General features: G+C 45.5%; 1 protein-coding gene across 1 annotated transcript in view; it reads right to left on the bottom strand.

Moving 5' to 3' along the window:
* LOC308486246 (solute carrier organic anion transporter family member 1B3-like) overlaps positions 1–19793 on the bottom strand; it is a 25606-nt gene continuing 5813 nt past the window's right edge. Inside the window, exons 3-15 of the mRNA XM_081022838.1 lie at positions 19181–19322; positions 17978–18110; positions 16311–16417; positions 13395–13541; positions 11890–11988; positions 10579–10812; positions 9456–9620; positions 8400–8595; positions 5868–6030; positions 5003–5187; positions 2934–2998; positions 2013–2130; positions 1–327 (exon numbers count right to left, since the gene is read on the bottom strand). Of these exons, the coding sequence (XP_080878964.1) occupies positions 114–327; positions 2013–2130; positions 2934–2998; positions 5003–5187; positions 5868–6030; positions 8400–8595; positions 9456–9620; positions 10579–10812; positions 11890–11988; positions 13395–13541; positions 16311–16417; positions 17978–18110; positions 19181–19322 (1968 nt within the window). The 3' untranslated portion in view covers positions 1–113. The remainder of the gene's footprint in view (positions 328–2012; positions 2131–2933; positions 2999–5002; positions 5188–5867; positions 6031–8399; positions 8596–9455; positions 9621–10578; positions 10813–11889; positions 11989–13394; positions 13542–16310; positions 16418–17977; positions 18111–19180; positions 19323–19793) is intronic.

The following is a 19793-nucleotide window of genomic DNA, read 5'->3' on the forward strand; positions in this document are numbered from 1 at the left end:
TTAAATAATGCACTGCTGTGTTGGACGGTTTAATCTTTCATATAGTCAAGATGCCCCCCCCCTCCAATGGTCTGTGCATGATTGCCTAAGTACAGTGCGATGGTTCATTTGCGCTAGATGCAGGTGTCCATTTCTGCATCTGAAAGGCCTGCCGTATGTTCGGCGCCATTAAGCTTTGTTTCCCCATTCAGAGCATCTTCTTTCCTCCTGGTTTCGGGGGAATCAGCCTGTTTTGCTCCAAAATGGTTCTTCACGAACAAGAAGAAGACTATGCCCAGCAGATAGGATGGAGCTCTTAAGACAAATGTTAGACCGAAGAAATAATGTCTGCATAAGAGAAGAACCCACAGAGGAATTGTGTTTATATTTGACTTTTTCATTCCTGCTTTTTCTATCTATCTATATATCACAAACACACAAAAAATCCTAAGAGCGGCTTACGGTGTAAGTTGCAACACAACATCATAATAATAATTTGAAATTGTAGTGTGATAATGTGCAAAATATTTAGCAGAAAGCAAAACAGATAGTAGCAGCCACAAGGTTCAATTGCTAAACAAAACAAAAGATCACTGGAATAAATTAGTCTTGATTAGGGGGTGAACCCAGTGCTCCTCCAAATATTACGGCCTCATTAAAGCAGCAAAGTGGGGGAAACTTTGCTAATTTTGAGAAAATGCATTTGTCAGATTCATCTGCCAAGCCCACTATTCAAATCAGCCTATCCACGGCAGTCGGGGGGTGGGGTGCAGCTTGGGGAGCAGACCTGAGGGACGCAGCCTTCCCTCAGGTCCACTCCCCAGGCATAAATTAGCTTGCTGAGGCAGCCCTTGGCAGCGCAGTCGGCCAGGAGCATAGAGCTGGAAGCGGGTGGCTAAAGGGCCATAGAGCTTCCTCAACTCTTAGGGTCGGGCCATCCGTGTAAACCTGTGTTTTGCCACTGCCGCTTCTCTTCCCCCTCCCCCCCGCCCCAAGCAGACCCTGTCATACCCCATACCCCCACTAGGAGGCTGAGAGGGCTACACGTCCAATACCTATGCCTACCTACCTCTTTCTGCCAACCTAGCAGTTCGAAAGCACGTCAAACTGCAAGTAGATAAATAGGTACTGCTCCGGCAGAAAGGTAAATGGCATTTCCGTGCACTGCTCTGGTTCGCCAGAAGCGGCTTAGTCATGCTGGCCACATGACCCGGAAGCTGTACGCCGGCTCCCTTGGCCAATAAAGCGAGATGAGTGCTGCAACCCCAGAGTCGGCCATGACTGGACCTAATGGTCAGGGGTCCCTTTACCTTTACCTTACCTATTTCTTTAACCAATAAAGTTGTGGCCTTTTAATCCCAGACAGTTGCGGTGCCCCTTTATTCATATACCCTAGTTGGGCACGCTCAGTGGGGATGGGGACTCTGCGGCTGGGCACACAACTGGTCCAGAAACTACGGCCAGTACAGAATGCAGTGACTAAACTGCTGCTGTGGCCAAACAGTGTGTGTCATCTTTCCTAAGACATCTACCCTGCCTGTCCATATGCTACTAGGTCAGGTTAAGCGATTCCTCCTCCAACACCAGAGGGGGAGATAAGAACATAGAAAGCTGTCTTATAATGAGACAGACCATTGATTACACTGCCTGGCAGTGACTCTCCAGGATTTCAGACAGGCGTCTCTCCTAGTCCTGCCTAGGGGTGCCCAGAATTGAACCTGAGTCCTTCTGCATGAGACCTTTCAATTCTACGATTCTATGGTTGCACCCCAAAGCTCTAGTCCATTAATCAACGTAATTTAGCCAACTATAACTTGAAGCCCTGTTGTTCTCTTAACAAATTGCCCAAGAGAGATGGATCCTGGCGCCAGGCATTAAAATTAATTGACAGAGAGACGGCTAGCCTCAGAGGACTCCACCTGGATGGCTGCCAGGCAGGAAGTCATCTAGATTGAGCCCAGCCATTGCATTAAGTTAATGAGGCAGCTGCCCTTGAGATGACAGAGAAGCTGTGGGATTCCAATGGAGCTCACCTGTATACTGTCGCATCATAAAGCATGCAAGCTCCTCGCTTGCCACAGCTGCTGCTTGCCCACTTCAAGCAAGCCCTGTCTATCACTGCTCCAAAATAAACAGGGGCTGGAATTCCAGCTGAAAAACATCAAGCGCTAAATATAGGTTGTCATCTAAAGCACATTTTTAGACAATATTCTTGGGTAGGGTGATAGTAGAGACAGGGTGTTTGTATGTGTGTAAGTCTTAGAAGCCTAGTAACCCAAAATACTGAGCAGATCATTGCAATAATGCATGGCCTGCCTTGCTCAGGTCATTTTCTTTCCAGCAGTGGTCAACTAGTTGCCTTTAGCAGGGAATTGATGGTCCTTATCGGCTTATACATCCACGGTTCTGAGACAGACACGCCCCTCCCAACCCCCTACCACCACCTCTGAGCATGCAGGTTTCATAAGCCACTTGGGGGATTGCTCAACCGAATCATCTTAACAGATAACTGACAGCAAACATTCTTCAGGTATGGAGCAAAACTGGCAACAGCCACAAACAAAGGGAGTGATCTCAGTTAGATAGGGGAAACCCCAACATTTGCAAAAGTACAGAAGTTCGGGGGGGGGGGACCAAAATCAGCCTGATGAGGAGCAATCTCAGTGGCATGCACAGACTGTGCACACATACCTCCCTCTCCCACCCTTCCCTCACCCCCCCCCCCATACATCTCTTTCACAGAGAGACCAATCCAAATCTTCTTTACATTGGACTGGGTCCTTCTGCCCAACCCAGCTGGCCTACATCAGAGTAATGTTAGTGTCGCTCCAACAGAAGCCTGCCCCACATACTTCTTGCTTACTTGCCTGTGTGAGTGTGAGTGTGTGAAGAACTGGGGCGGGGGGGGGTGTCCAGTGATATTCAAAAATGACCAGAATGGTGATGTTTCTTACCCAAAGCTCTCAAAACAAGCATATAGAGTCCAACTGCAAGTGACTTCAGTTCTGGATCTACGCACCTAAATGATGAAAGAAATCAGCATTAGTGGAAAATATGCTTCTATACATTCCTGCAAGTCTCTATAAATTATCTGTCATGTTACTAACACAGTGAGCAATCCATTGCTAGTGCTTTGGCTGTGTTATCTTCTATTATTATTTGCTTTCCGCATAAGCGTCTCAATGTGATGCTCAGTAAACCAACAGCGGATTCTTCCCTTCCTAGCATTTAAGCAGCAATTGTGGGGGGAAGCTCACTGGAGGAGAGCACAATTTGCATTCTGATGGTCCCAGATTCAATTGTGAGCCTCTCCAGTGTAATGCAAGGGTCAGCAATACCTCCAATCAGCGTGGATAATCAGTGTGGACAATTCTGAGCTGATGGACCAATAGCCTGACTCAGAATAAGAGAGCTTCTAATGTTCCCTCCAATCTAATCGATGTAGTCACTGCAGAGCATGATGGGATGTTGGAAAAGTGTGACAAAAGTGAGCCTGGTGCAAAAGGTGAGTTCAGGAGTTTGCCCGATTCAGCAAACTTTATGACCATGGAGGAAGGGTAGCTATGTGAACTCAAGCCTTGCCTCCAGTGAATTTAGACAGCTCTGAAAGGCTGGGATTTGGGGTAAAAAAAGAGGAATTGCAGTGTATTATTGGTACGACTCCCTCTAATACTGAACTCGGCTTATGAGTGCCAATAGAAATGGTGTCCTGATGGAAGACTGGGCCACTGTGAAAGAAGAGGGGGGAATATCAGGATTTGCAAAAGTACAATTTACCACCCTGGCTTCCTTTGGGAGGCAGGGCAGGATAGAAACTGAGTAATTAAATAAATAGGTTATTTTCTCTTTTTTAAAGTACCATATTTTTCGCTCCATAAGACACACTTTTTTCTTCCTAAAAAGTAAGGGGAAATGTCTGTGCATTTTATGGAGCGAATGCGTGGTCCATGGAGCCGAATTGCCCTGGGGCAAAAAGCAGATCCATGCTTTTTTTAAAAAAGAGGGAAGTGGGTGTTGAAACAAAGCCGCTGATCGGCAAGTGATCGGGAGGGAGATAAGGGACGCTAGCAATAAAGGAGGCTGCCTGGGAGGGGGGAGGTAAAGACAGCAAACTTGCAAGGAGAGGAGACAGGAAGACTAAAGCAATGAGGAAAGAAATTAGAAGAAAAGGAGGAGCAAAAAACTGCTCCAGCTAAGGAAAAGACACAAAGGCAAACAAGAGGGAAGGGGATGTTGAAAGGAAGCAGCTGATCGGTAAGTAATCGGGAGGGAGATAAGGAACAATAGAGATAAAGGAGACTGCCTAGGAGCGGGGAGGTAAAAGCCCATGGATCATCAGGATTTTTACACTGGGTCACCCCAAATTCACCATCAGATCACATAGCATGTCCATGGCTACAGCCTGCACCCAAAAAATCATGCATCCACTGTTGGGGCCGCAATGGCGCAAAAACCTGGTTACAAAGCATGGATCCACATGGATCCTCAGGATATTTGCATTGGCTCACCCCAAATTCACCATCAGATCACATAGCATGTCCATGGCTACAGCCTGCACCAAAAAAATTATGCACCCACTGTTGCGTGGGGTCGCAATGGTGCAAAAATGTGGTTACAAAGCACAGATCCACATGGATCCTCAGGATTTTTGCATTGGGTCACCCCAAATTCACTGTCAAATCACAGGTCTGTGGCAACAGCATGAAGCACAAAAATCATACATTCACTGTTTCATTCAGAATATATTTTTTCTTGTTTTCCTCCTCTAAAAACTAGGTGCGTCTTATGGTCAGGTGCGTCGTATGGAGCGGAAACTATGGTACCTAAGTAGGCAACAATTGAGAAATTAGCATGCTCAGTTGCCACAGTATACTAAGGGTCTCTTCCCGGGGGTTTGGAAATCTGCAGCAGAGGGCAATGGAATTACGGTATTTGTTTTCAGGGAACTTTTAATATGAAACAAGGAAAGAAGCGGATATTACCTGTATGGCCTTTCTTGTGGCAGGCACAACTTGTTACTTACCGAATCATGATCATGTAAAAAGGAGTCCCTCCCAGCGCATAGAAAAAGGAAGCCACTGTTTTGATCACTGCATAATAAATAAAATTTCTTGAGCAACTGTCAGTCCTTGGACATTCTCCCAAAACTGCCGAGGAATTCCTCAGCCCAGAATCCCCTTTTTCAATGCAGCTACAATTCTGAAAAACCTGAAAAGAAGGTTAAAAGTTTTTTTGCATAAGGTAAATAAATGAATAGAAGCGAAATCCTGGACTCCATATGCCTATCTATTCTGCCTTTGCCCACCTTTCTTGAAAAAGAAGTAGGGGACACCAGAAATTCCTTTAAAGAGTTCATTTCTCTGCCCCCAATCCCCTTTCAAGGTAAAAGGCAGCACTGCCTCCGCCGAGACCATATAACACCAGTCCTGAAAGACCTATATTGGCTCCCAGAACATTTCCAAGCACAATTCAAAGTGTTGGTGCTGACCTTTAAAGCCCTAAACGGCCTCGGCCCAGTATATCGGCCCATCCTTCTGCCCGGACACTGAGGTCCAGCGCCGAGGGCCTTCTGGTGGTTCCCTCCCTGCGAGAAGTGAGGTTACAGGGAACCAGGCAGAGGGCCTTCTCGGTAGTGGCACCCACCCTGTGGAACGCCCTCCCATCAGATGTCAAGGAAATAAACAACTATCTGACTTTTAAAAGACATCTGAAGGCCGCCCTGTTTAGGGAAGTTTTTAATGTTTGATGTTTTATCGTGTTTTTAATATTCTGTTGGGAGCCACCCAGAGTGGCTGGGGAAACCCAGCCCAAATGAGTGGGGTATAAATATATTATTATTATTATTATTACTACTACTACTACTATTTTCACGAAAACAAAGCTCTTACTGTGTCTTTCCTGGATCCTGTCACAGCTTTGCATCCAGCGAAACAGGGCGACACATATGTCATCCCATCTTCTCCACAGACCGGATCCCACTGGTTTGTGGCACAGTTGCAATTCAGGTTGCAGGCTGAAGATAAAGGAGTTGCGCCCCGTGCAACCACTTGCCTTGTGGAATAAGCAGGGAGGTTTTCCTTTAGTTCATCCTAAGGCACATCTAGCACAGGGGTAACCAACAGGGTGCCCTCCAGATGCTGGAAGAGTGACTAAATACTCAACTTCTAGTGATTTTGGTCAGAGAAGCGAGACAGTAGTAAATTACACCAAGCAAGTTGGTGTTAACTCTTTATTAGCAAAAACAGATCTGCACAGGAGTGGCAGGCCTAATGAGCGCGGCAGCTCATCTCCAGCAGATATTGGCCCTATGAAGCAGTTGTAGAGACTGAAGGTCCACCTCCCCACAGCTGCCTAAGTCCCCTGCTCTCCAGGGTTTCCCCCCAAGCAATCTGAGACTACACCTATGAGAAGTCAACTTCTTCTTGGCCCTTTTCATGCCTCTCTTGGTTCTGGGAGATAAGTGGGGAGGGCAGCTTGTCACAGCAGGAGTGGGAGACACCCGTGCCTCTTCACCAGCTGGACTCATCTCTGACTCTTGGCTTCCCTCCTCTCCTGCTTTAGCTCCTGCCTCTGATTTGGAATTCTCTCTGCCACTGACTCTCTCAGCTCACTAAGCCCTGTTGCCTCTTTAGCTTTCAGCACCCCCTTTCCCCAGTCCTCTCCCTCTGATCATTCTTCATTGTCCCACCATCAATCACTTGGCTCTGAACCTTCTTCCCTCAGGGGTTCCTCCCACCATTTTTCTGTGTCCCTCCAGTCCATGACGCACAGGGAACAGCAAACAGCTCTCCTCCAGAGGATCTCACGGATCCTTAAGGTACCCTGGACCCACCCAGGTTGTGCAGAAATTTGTCTCTGAACATGAGAACGTTGAACCTGGCCTGGTATCAGAGCTGGCATTACCCTTAGGCACACTGAGGTGAATGTCTTAGGAAGTGAGATTCCATTGGGATCCAGAGGTGGCAAACCCCACTGCTGTGTCTGCCCTGCCACCAAGCCCACCTGGTGCCTCTGCTGCCAGAAAAGCGAGGAGAGGACCAGGACCTCGGCTTCAGCAGGGGGAAGGAGGAGGTGGAACCAGCAACTCCCCATTTTGCCTCAGGTGGCAAAATGTGTTGGGCCACCCCTGTCCAGTTGTCAATTTGCATTTCTAGGTACAGAAAGTCTTGATCTGATGTGTAGAGATCTTTCCTATTCTAATTAATTCAAGAGGGTTCTGGAAGCTTCTCTGCGTAAAAGAAACAAGCAGAAGGTTCGTGATGTTTGGGTTATTCCTTCAGAGAAGCTGAGCACAGCTGGCTTAAACTGCTTTTGTTATCTCTTCAGTCAAGGTCATGCTGACTATAAAAGTAAGGCCAAAAGGAGCCTGCGTTTTCACTTTCTCTTTCTGTCTCTTTTCCTTCTGGCAGTGGCGTAGCGTGGGGGGTGCAGGGGGGGCCGGCCGCACCGGGCGCAACACCTGGGGGTTAGGGTTAGGGGGCACAAATCCACGGGTTAGGGGGCACAATTCCACGGGTTAGGGGGCGCAAATTACTTGCCTTGCCCCGGGTGCTGACAACCCACGCTACGCCACTGCCTTCTGGTGTGGTGTTCTGTACACAGTATGCTTAGTGTTATGGTTTAGTCTTATTATAACTTATTGTAAATTTAAGTTAAGTCTGCTGCAACTGGATTTCTTACGGACAGTGCCAATCCTGAATGTATTGGATTCGTGACCGTTATGCTCATTTGCCTTCAGTAGCAGTAAAGCTCTTCTGGATGAAATATTAACTGCCTCTGGTCTATTTTTGGGAATCCCACATGGGGGAACCAGTGGAGATGTTTTAGCAGAGGTGCCACACATAGCCTGCTCCCACCAGCAGTCTAGCTGTTTCATCTCCCACCAGCTGGAGTTTCCAGGCCAGGCCTGAGGGCAGCTCCACACAGAGCACATTGCAGAAGTCCCATTTCAAGGTTACCAAATGCTACAATGGCCACGTTGGCCAGATATGATCATAGATGGCGTACCAGAGGAAGCTGGTAAAAGACACTCCTAGCTGCCAAGGTCATGTGGGCCTCCAATGGCAAAGACGGATCCAGGAATACAATGGTACCTCAGGTTAAGTACTTAATTTATTCTGGAGGTCCGTTCTTAACCTGAAACTGTTCTTAACCTGAAGCACCACTTTAGCTAATGGGGCCTCCTGCTGCTGCCGCGCTGCCAGAGCTCGATTTCTGTTCTCATCCTGAAGCAAAGTTCTTAACCTGAAGCACAATTTCTGGGTTAGCGGAGTCTGTAACCTGAAGCGTATGTAACCTGAAGCGTCTGTAACCCGAGGTACCAATGTACCTCCAAAGCTATGTACCAATCTTTGCAACACACACACACACACACACACACACACACACACACACACACACACTGCATCTGTATCACATACCCATCATAAGATACTGTCAATCCAGCCACTGTGCGGTTCTCACAACCCACTATTAAGTAGAATAGCGAAATGACAAATGCTAGAAATGACAGTACATATGCCATTTTGGTTGCGGCGACTATGCCAATTTTGTATTTTTTCATGATGAAGCCTCCTAGGAATACACCAAGGCAGACTGCTGGTATGGCTGTGACGGCTGGAATAAAAGACAAAGAAGGAAATAAGGATCATGTCCTGTCCCCCCCACATTGCAAATGACTTAACAGGGACAGCAAACGGGTGGGGAGACTGAAAGGATACCCTGGAAATGTTAAAAGGGGGAAAGGACCAACATTAAGAATACAGTATTGCTCCTCCTCTTTGTGGGAAATGGATTGCGGATTAAATCTGTAGATTTAGATCTTAACCTCCTGTTAGACACATGTGGGAGAAATACAAAAGTAATCTGAATCGGGAACAACAGAGAGTGGTGAAAAGGGGCTGGCCTGCCTTCTTCCTACTTCTTCAGGTGGGCCATGAGGATTAGGCAGTGTTCCAGAAGCAGCCTGGGGTACAAAGACTGCGTGTTTCTTGGAGAGCATGCATACTGACTGGATAATCTGCAAATTGCCTGGAGAATGTACAAAACACATGTGAAATATGCACATTCCCCAATACCGACTGGCAATTATTGCTGCTGCTGCTGCTGTTGCTATTGTTATTAATGAAATTTCATCCAAATACTTCATCCAAAGGTCAGTGGGTGGTTGACAACATAAAATACAAAATGAGAACACAAAATGCATAATAAAAACAAGAACCAAAACAAACCAATCACCTCCTCCTACAAATCAAGGCATATTGGCTAGAGAATGTACAAAGATCACTCAAGATATGCACAGTGCCCAAAGCCTGTTGGAGGTTATGTATATTGACTGGTAAATGTACACAGCACCCTCTTCTAGGAAGGGTTATGTGCACATTCACCATGAGGCCTGGTGAATGTGCACAATGGCCAGTTACTATGCACATTTACTGCTCAAGTCCCTTTCATTAATACACACACACAGGACTCACCTGTTACAAAGTTAGACCTGGACGCTGGCTGACCGTACTGCTGCTCTATGTATTTCGGGCTGTATGTTAAGTAACCAATAAAGCTGTTGAACTGCAGCAACGATGAGCACAATAACATAAAGAACATTCGGTTGCCCAGTGTTCTCTTCAGGGACGTAAAGAACTCTGAAAGAGAGAGAGATGTGGTGCTTAGTGCAGGCCAGACCTGCACATTTTATGAATGATCTGCACATCATTTTATAAAACATCAAATTCAAAGAAATGAAAACATTTGGACCCATGAGAGTCACTACCCAGTCATGAACTGATATCCTAGTTTATTTGCTGCTGTTAATTGTATCTCTGAGCTGCGGCAGCAATACGTGGCAAAACTGCAGCTCACTAGCATTTTTTTCATTTTTTTGGTTTTGCTTTTATTTGGTTTGTTTTTAATTGCATTGTATTATGGGAAAAAAAACCTGAATAAAAATTTATGCAAATAATAATAATAATAATTTCCCCTTTCATTTCTATTTCTCTCTAACATCCCTGCCTACCACTGCCCAACGGCCTTCCTTTGTTGCAGTGCTTCCCCTTCTCCATTCAACTGACCATCCAGAGCCTGACACGACTGAATAGGTCAGGGGTCAGTAGACTTTTTCTGCAGGGGGCCCAGTCCACTGTCCCTCAGACCTTGTGGGGGGTCAGACTATATTTTTTTTGGGGGGGAATCCCCCCACGACTCTCCCCTCCCTTCTCCACAGCACCGGACGAGCCCCGGTGGCTGCTTACCTGTGCCTTGCGAGCGGCAGGGGCTGGCGGCGGGACAATGAGCAGCGCGAAAGGGCTGGCTCCAGAGAGGGGCTGCTTAAAATGGCACTCAACAAAGCCCAACCCCCTTCCCCCTCTAGGCAGGGCAGGGAGAAGCCAGGAGGAGGGAGGGAGGAGGCACTGCCATGATGTGTGTGAGGGAGGGGGGGAAATGGCACGGCCCGAATGATCAGAATCCCCACGCTGATCTACACGGTGATTCCTGGACCATCCGTGGGCCAGATCCAGAAGGCAAATGGGCCGGATCCGGCCTCTGGGCCTTAGTTTGCCGACCCATGGAATAGGTCCTGGGCCGCCAGGGCAGATCTTTCACCTTTCAGTTTTGAGAAGCGAGCTCCTCGTTGACTTTCAGGCTTCTGTATATGGCTTTCATCAGCATGACTTTCCAGTTTTTTCTTTTCAGGATCGCTCGTTCCTTCTTTGTCCAGGCTTTTAGGCAGGAAGCAGAAAGGGATGCCGGAAATCAGATTGAAGACGCCAGCGATCAAAAAGCCCAGCCACCATGCGCCAACCCAGCGGGAATCAGTCGGAGTTATCGTTACCGTATCTAGAGTAAGAGACAGGTCAAAGTCCATCTGTTCATCAACTATCCATGGTAAGAAACGAAAAAGGAGAAAGCGCTTTCCCCAAAAAACCCAGAGTCTTTTCTGTTGGGGATAATTCAGACTGAAATTCCCAGGTGTCAAAAAAGGTTATTAATGTATGCCACTACTGCGGCCCGTGTTTTGTTAGCCCAAAAATGGAAAACGAGCAAGGTCCCAGCCAAAGAAGAATGGTGACTTAAGTTGACAGAATATGTGCAGCTTGCAGACTTAACATATAGAATGAGAGAACAAGAAGAACATATTTTTAGAGATGATTGGGGAACGTTTATTGAATATATGGGAAATAACTGTGTACAAATGCTGGCAGCAGTGCCAGATTTATGTATAAGTTAAACAAGCTATAGCTTAGGGCCCCACTCGCTTGGGCCCCCCCCAAAAAAAATTAAAAGAAAAAAACTGGATGTACATCTCCAAAATATAAGATAAAAAACAAATAAAATAAAACCTACATACAGCAACAGTGTTTTGTGTTGTGTAGTTTCCTATGATATAAGTAATGGCCCCTGCTGCTAGCCTGCTCCCTAAAATATCACATATTTTGTTATGTGCAAATGGCTGTAGATACCTATTAGGTCCATAAATTACCATATAGCATACATTCAAAACAAAAAACAACGACAATTTGTTGTTGACAAAGGACAGCTGGACATTTAAAGGGCCCCATTACCTTCAGTAGCTTAGGGCCTCATCAGACCTATCTCTACTCATAAACTCTTATCTTTAATTCTGTAACGAATTATGGTGTTATACATATCTTTATGAGTTTGAGTTTGTAATCTCTGTTTGAGCTCATAATCTCCCACAACTGAAACTTATATTGGCCTGAGTTCTTGGTGTGCTTTTTTCTTGGTATATTTAATAACAAGAACTCCAATTCTTTCCAAAGCATCCCACTTGGGCTTGGGAGCTATCCAAATGTGAAGGCTACAGAGCTCACAGCTCCATATGATTCAAAGCCGTGAGTCAAGCTTTGCTGCACGCCACATGTTACAACCACCAATCTTCAGCTTGCAACTCACCTAGATCCACGAAGCCAATGTCAACATACAGTCTGGCTAACAGAGATCCCAAAAGGAAACCAGCCATTGGGCCAATCATTCCTATTGTGTGCAAACAGCCTGCAGTTATAAAGAAAATATTATCAGTATATTCCAGTGCACACAAGCTTCAGAGCAGGATGGGATATCCTATATTTCATGCCCCTTGAAAGACCACTCTTCACGGATAAAAAGGTAGCACAGCCCTAGTGTTATGTACTGAGTTCAATAGGATTCAGAATGCAGCAGTCTGATTGGTCCTAGAACAATAGGATTCAGAATGCAGCAGTCTGATTGGTCCACAGGAGCCACCCAATCCAGCTCCAGGTGGAAGTGAATCTGCAACCAGATTGGCCTACAGGTGAATCCTGGAACTAGCCAATCACGTGGGGCCCAATGTGTAAATAATGTATATAAAGCAGACATTCTGGGGGAACTTCCATTCCTCCTCACCACTATGAGCTGAATAAAGAGCATGAAATCCACTCTCGACTCTGAGTATATTTCACCTAGTTTAAAGAATCACGTTATGAATAATTGGGATCAAGCTTGCATTTCCGAACACACATTTAACAGTGCAATTCTACACGTGTCTGCTAATAAGTCAGGTCCATAGAGTTCAATGTGGTTTACTCTCAGGTAAGTGGTTACAGGGTTGCAGCCTTATCATACATACATTGATAGTGTCCTTCAGCAGGTGTCATAATGCAAGGGGGAACTTTGTCAGAACTGGTGAATCTTAAAGAGATTCACAAACGTTTTCCTGAGTAATAAAGCATTGTGATACTGTTTCTATGACTTTTTACCTCATTTGGTTCGAAAGCTTGAGAATTTTTTGAAGAAATTGTACACTTCTCGGGTCAAAGCAGATTTTATTTTAAAAAAATCAAATTGTGAGTGAGTCAAAATGGGATGACAGAAAATTCAAATTTAGACAACATGAATGCAAAATGCTTCTAACTCTGCTGATGACCAAAGTCAGATTTTACTATAAAGAGGCTTTTTGACATGCTATCCAACTCAGGAGCAGGTGCAAAATCTGAGTGCTGCAGCTTGAAAATCTGCCTTTGTTTTTGTCAGGCACTACTTAGTACATGGGACGCAGGTGGCGCTATGGTCTAAACCACTGAGCCTCTTGGGCTTGCCAATCAGAAGGTTGGCAGTTCGAATCCCCGCGACGGGGTGAGCTCCCGTTGTTCGGTCCCTGCTCCTGCCCACCTAGCAGTTCGAAAGCAAGTCAATGTGCAAGTAGATAAATAGGTACCACTTCAGCGGGAAGGTAAATGGCGTTTCCGTGCGCTGCTTGGTTCACCAGAAGCAGCTTAGTCATGTTTGCCACATGACCCGGAAGCTGTACACCAGCTCCCTCGGCAAATAAAGCGAGATGAGCGCCGCAACCCCAGAGTTGTCCGCAACTGGACCTAGTGGTCAGGGGTCCCTTTATCTTTATTTAGTACTAGAGATGAGATTTTCCTATGAGACGTTACCAATATAAAAAGGAGTGTCTTCTTCTCTCGAGAAATCATCCAGGTACGATATGCCCAGTGGAGTTATTGGTGTTTCACCTATTCCACGTAGTAGATTCCCCATCAAGACATAAATCCACGCATAAGATACAACTTCTTTTGCACAGCCTGCAAATAACAGCAGTTATAGCAGGAGTACGTAGTCATGCCTTTTGCACAGAAACACATATACTCCCAAGCAATCCCAAACAGGAGATGTTCACCAAGGATGTTCTGGTGGTGGGATGTCCAATTCCTATGCTCCCGGTGTAGTAAAGTTAGTACTCCCCTAGTAGCTATTCTTTGGTCAAGTGGAGAGTGAGGCTTTGTGGGAAACCAGTAAGGAATATGAGAGCTGTCCTGTTGCTTTAATTTGTGGGCCCGCTGGCTCCAAGGGCGTGAGAGGACTTCTATGGGAAAGGAATTGTTGGGCTAATTTGAAGGTTAAACACCTGTGTTCGAAGCTGTGACCATACCCTTTGAAATGCTATCTATCCTTGATTGCCTGAGAATGTACATCTGCCTAAGTTCTACCAGTCTCCATGGGAAGGGAGGAAACCCCTTGATCTGGGTTCTGAAGGCTTAATTGGGTTTTGCAGGTTTAATTGGCTCAGCTGCTACAAGTTAGAATTATTAGCCCACAAGCTAGTCACTGGAGAATTCAAATGTAATCAAAGGGTTCTGATTGGGTTTTGGGGTTTCTAAGTCCACGTGTAAATTATGGATAAAATATCTTGTAACTGGGTTTGAGAGTGCACTCTGCATTTTCGCAAGGAATCACCCGGCTGCTGATGTCCACCAAGCAGCCGTCTTTTCGTCTTTTTGTGCTTTTGCCTTGAAGATTTTCTGAGACCTTTGGATGTGGATTTCTGAAAGACTCTAACTATCCTCGCTTTGCCTTAGAGTATAGAAGTGAGTATATAGCTAGCTATAATTTACAACGTTTTTATTTTTCTGTACTTGTAATGTACCAAATGATGTGCCTGCTTATTAGCATGTTTTTTATGTTTTTAAAATAAATCTTAAGAAAGACATATTCTTGTGTTGTGTGTGCCTATCCGGGGGAATGGCTAATTCCAGCGTCTAGACTTCTTGGTTGCGCTGTATCAAAGGATTTCTGCCTGCAAGCTCGTGAAAACAGCTTGCAGTTTGGGGGTTAGCCGGTAACAAAGGAGCACAGCTGGCTCCCTTGAGCTGTGGCTTCTGGTAACCCTGGGTTGAGGGAGTGGTGGCAGCCCTACTGGTTCTATTTTGTCCTGTTTCTGGAAAAGTAAACGGGCTTGCCAGCCTTGCTCCAGAAACCTGTTCTGGCCGGAGAAGCAAAGACAGGTGAGGGAGGGGCAAGTGGCTGGGCGCCCGGTTACTACACCCGGGGTAGGGGCGCCCGCCCTGTGGAACGCCCTCCCATCAGATGGCAAAGAAATAAACAACCATCTGACATTCAGAAGACATCTGAAGGCAGCCCTGTTTAGGGAAGTTTTTAATGACTGACGTTTTAATGTATTTTTAATCTTTTGTTGGAAGCCACCCAGAGTGACTGGGGAAACCCAGCCAGATGGGCAGGGTATAAATAATAAATTATTATTATAATAATAATCTCTTCTCCACACTGTGGTCTGGGGATCAGAAGCTCATTTTGCCTGACAAAATGAGCTCCATAATACATTTGACATTAATAACGATAATGATAATCTACCTTTTGCCACCCACTGAGTGGCAAACACATAAATGACAGAACAAAGAAAACATCTAAAAAATAATGCAGACTAGGAAAGATCTCTGTTTAAAAGGTTTGTTGCAGAAGGAAGGTTTTCAGTAGGCACCAAAAAGACAAGAGAGATAGTGTCCGTCTAATTCTGACAGGAGGGAATTGCAAAGGAAAGGTGCCACAGCACTGAAGCTGTGTGGAGTGGACTTCCTGGTATCTGCAGGATGCCCTCAGTTCCAGAGCACAGCGATTGACAGGGCGCATAAGGATAGAAATGATATTTCAGGCACCCTGGTCCCAAGCTGTAGATGTAAAACCAGCACATTGAACTCAGCTAATTGGAAGCCAATGCAATTCTTTCAGCAGCATCATAACATTGTGGAAATGTCCTGTCCCAGTGAGCCACCATATTTCACACCATCAGTAGCTGTAAGCACTCCTCAATCATCAAGCACAGAAGTACATACACGTGCACCTGTTATGGATGAGGGATGAGGAACCTGGTGTTTGCAAATGCCAAAAGAAATACCCCAATCCACCCCTTTTCACGTGTCATTATCTGCGGTTCCATGCCCACATCCACTAGTGGTAGCCAATGATATGGACTTGGTGTGGGGTAAAATATAACATGGAATAAGTGACAGGATGGAGAATCATAGAGGTGGGTCTAGAGCTCCCCAAGGCCATCCATTGGTTCCATTTTGCTTGCTTAAGGATCAATGCTCAGAGCTCACCATATAGCAAGAATGGAAAACGAGTGACCATCCAGATATTGTTGGACTACGACTCCCATGAACCCTGACCTTTGTCCATGATTGCTAGGGCTGATGGGTGTTGGAGTCCAACAAGATCCAGAGGGCAACATGTGGGCTACCTGTTGTACAGTCCAGCACTTTACACTAGCCTTCTCCAAGTGTTCAAAAGAACAAGAGTGGGCAAATACTGAGTAGAGGCACCGGCTCTGCTCCCCAAATCTCTGCCCCTGCCTGCTCAACCCCTGATCTCCCCACATTGAATGGAAAGGTTGGAAGGCTTCCAAATGCATTAAACTGAGCACTATTAGAAGCTCCCCTACCCAACCTTCATGCTCAATGCATGGATATTGGGATCAGGGCCAGCATATCTCTGCCCTTTCCCCAGCACTTCTGATGGGCTACTTACAAACTTCCATGGAGAAACCACAACCTTACCCGACGCAGACATCCCTGGTGATTCTGGGACTGTTTGGTTCAGTAAGCAAGGAGAGAGGTTAGATGTCGAGTTCTCAGATCCTCGTGATAATGTCTCATATTTATAACTGAAAAGAAAGGTAAACCAGAGGTTCATCCCACAGTTCCTTTCTAGGCACAGGTCCACACTTTAAGGTTCTGTGACAAAATGAGCTACCCGCTTTCGCCAAGAAAACACACTCTTTAATGCTGAATCAGAGCAAATGGCAATTCGGGTTTTCCACAGATTGTTGAGCGGGTTTTCATGGAGGAAACACTTCCCCCCCCCAAAAAAAAGGCGCTTGGATGAGGAGTGTTAAAACACGAACCTGTGCCTAGAAATATGGCACAAAAGCAAGTTTGGATAAGCCCCTAGTCATGTATACCTGAAGGAGCGTCTCCACACCCATCATTCTGCCCTGACACTGAGGTCCAGCGCCAAGGGTCTTCTGGCAGTTCCCTCACTGCGAGAAGTGAGGTTACAGGGAACCAGACAGAGGGCCTTCTTGGTAGTGGCACCTGCCCTGTGGAATGCTCTCCCATCAGATGTCAAAGAATCTATATGACATTTAGAAGACATCTGAAGGTAGCACTGTTTAGGGAAGCTTTTAATATTTAATGCTGTATTGTTTTTAACACTCAGTTGGGAGCCGCCCAGAGTGGCTGGGGAAACCCAGCCCAAATGGGCGGGATATAAATAAATATATTATATTATTATTATTATTATTATTATTATTATTATTATTATTATTATTATTATTATTATTATTTATTATTATTGATGAAGAAAGATGCAGAGAGATGCCTTGGCACTGGAGAATGGGAATAGCATGGTGATCATTTGCAATTATAGACAATGTAGATAAGGAGAAGTAAAGAATGGGGATTTCTTCCTAAATTTCAGAACTATTTAATGCACCGTCAAGAGTTGCTTAGTCAAAGTGGCTGCAAAGAAGTTTGGTAGCTCTAGCTGACACTGGCCATCTTGGAGATACACCAAAAGCACTTAACCTAGACATAAGTGGGATTAATTTCTAAGCAGACACAGACAACATGGGAAGGATAACCAAATAGGATTAGGATTGCAGTCTTAGCCTGGATCCAATCTGCTACATTTCATTATTGTTTCGGCAATGTTATTTTTACTGTATTTTGTGTTTTGATTTTTGTAAGCTGTCTTGTGTCTGTTAAATCGGAACCAGCGAAGGTGGTGAATGTCCTGTATCTCTACATGTAATTATATCCTTTTTATATCCTGAATTTTGCAATATAGCCGCAAGTTTCTTCTTTTTGGGAAAAAGTACAAAAATGCATATTTTAATATTAAAGAGTTTGTACCTAATGAAGTTCTTCTCAGGGTAAACCCGATAGAATTAATGAACCTAAGTTAGGCATGGCCGTTCATTTGAATGTGTCTGTCCTGAGTTGAACTAGCATTGGATACAAACCAACATGTTTTGAAACGTTTATACTGGGATGAAACATGTCCCAAGACATATTTGAAATTGTTATGAACCAGAAAGGGACAGATATGTTCACCTCTGCCATTCATCTTTATATATGTTTCATTCTGCATCTCACAATAATATCCTTCAGAGAAAGAGGTGTGGCCAATCTAACAAACTAAATGTAAACATGCTTGTACTTACTATCCCATGAAAAAGTGAGGCATTGCTGTTAAAAAACTCCCAAGAGACATGATGAAACATCCGAGAGCAATCACCCTTGGCCGATGGAATTTTGCCCCAAAGTAACTCACGAATGCAATCACCAACAGATTCCCTGGAAAACAACGTAAATAATGATAGAGTATTTATTCGTTTCTAAATCACTTAGCACTTGTTCTCAGAACCCGCTGGTGTTCTTTGCGGGGGCCACTGCAAGGAAACAGGGATGGTAAAGTTATGATAAAATTGGTTTCCCTACACAGTTGGTCAATGACTGGCTACCATTGCTGTTGCAATGAGGCTGTTGCATCACATCCTATGGCACAGATGCACTTCCAGATGTTCTTGGACAGCAACTCCCATTATCTCTGACCACTGGCCATGCTGCCTGGGGCTTCTGGGAGTTGTAGTCCAGGAACATGAGGGGGGACACGGGTTCCCTGCAACTGTCACAAAGGGTCTTAATGACCACAGCAATTCTTCTTAGTGGGTCTTGCCCCATGAAACAGTTGCAGAGGCTGAAGGTCCCCACCTTCCTACAGCTGCCTAAATCTCCTCCTCCCTCAGGCCCTTCCCAAGCAATCTGAGACTCTGCCGGTATGCCTGTCTGTGCTCCTCCCTCTGCATGCCTCTTCTGGTCTTGGGAGTCCTGGTCCCAGCAGGAGGGGGTGACACCTTGACTCTTCTTCACCAGCTGGACTCATCTCTGCTTCTTGGCCTCCCTCCTTTCCGTCTTCTGCCTCCGATTCTGGATTTCTTTCTGCCACAGACTCTTCCCACTCACTAAACACTGATATCTCTTCAGCTTCCAATGCCTCTTCTTCCTAGACTTCTGCCTCTTCTCCCTGTGACCACTCATCATTGTCCCACCATCAATCCCCAGGCTCTGAGCCTTCATCCTTTGGGAGTTCCCCAGCTGCTGCCTCCTACCATTTCTTTGTGTCCAGCCAATCATGACAATGGGCCTTTGTTGTGAACCAGCAGGACTCTCCTTATGTCCCTATCACTCATGATCCTTTGAATCAGCATCCACCAAGAAGGAACCTTTCTCACCCAGAAGGTGTATATAGTGTTGTGAGGAAGAGCAAGGAATGGAAGGTGGTGATCCACATTATTCTCAGCTCACCTCTCCAAGGGCTTTCTCCCCTCCTGCTCCCCACTAATGACTTCTCTCTGACTACTTACCCAGTTCAAAACTTCCATCCATGAAGCCAGCCGTAGAGGAAGAGATGCCGAACCTCCTTTCCATTTGGGTGAAGGAACTTTTCATCATAGCCCCAGAAAACACTTTACTGAAGTAGGTGAATGCCAGGGCAGCAAGGAAGGCCTAATGAAAGATGGGAAAAGGGGTGGGATTGGGTAATGTCACATCATCAACAAGCTTTCTCCAGGATAATGGAAGCCACCCTTCCCTATTCTCTGAGAGATTAAAGTCCTTCCAGAAGTAACTTTGTCCTTCAGAAGAAAAAGTTTTATGTAGTCGATGGCTTATAGCCAACGTCAGTCCTACTCAGAGTAGACCCATTGAAATTAATGCATGCAACAAACTTGAGGTCATTCATTTCAATGGGTTATGTCTATCCTCTCCAACAGCCTTGCTGTTAACACAAGAAAAAATACGTAAACAACTGAGAATCTCTCCTGCTCATTAGCATAGCCCTGCCCCGAGTGCTATTTCTTGGTAATGGCACAGTGTGACAAAGAGATGGAAGTCAGAAACTCTTTATATGCAATCACTGATGGTGTATTTCAACTATGCAAGAATGCTACAACATCCTTATTTGATTGGCTGTCACAA

Source organism: Podarcis pityusensis (assembly GCF_964106645.2).
Source record: "Podarcis pityusensis genome assembly, chromosome: 10".
NCBI classification, from domain to species: Eukaryota; Metazoa; Chordata; class Lepidosauria; order Squamata; family Lacertidae; genus Podarcis; species Podarcis pityusensis.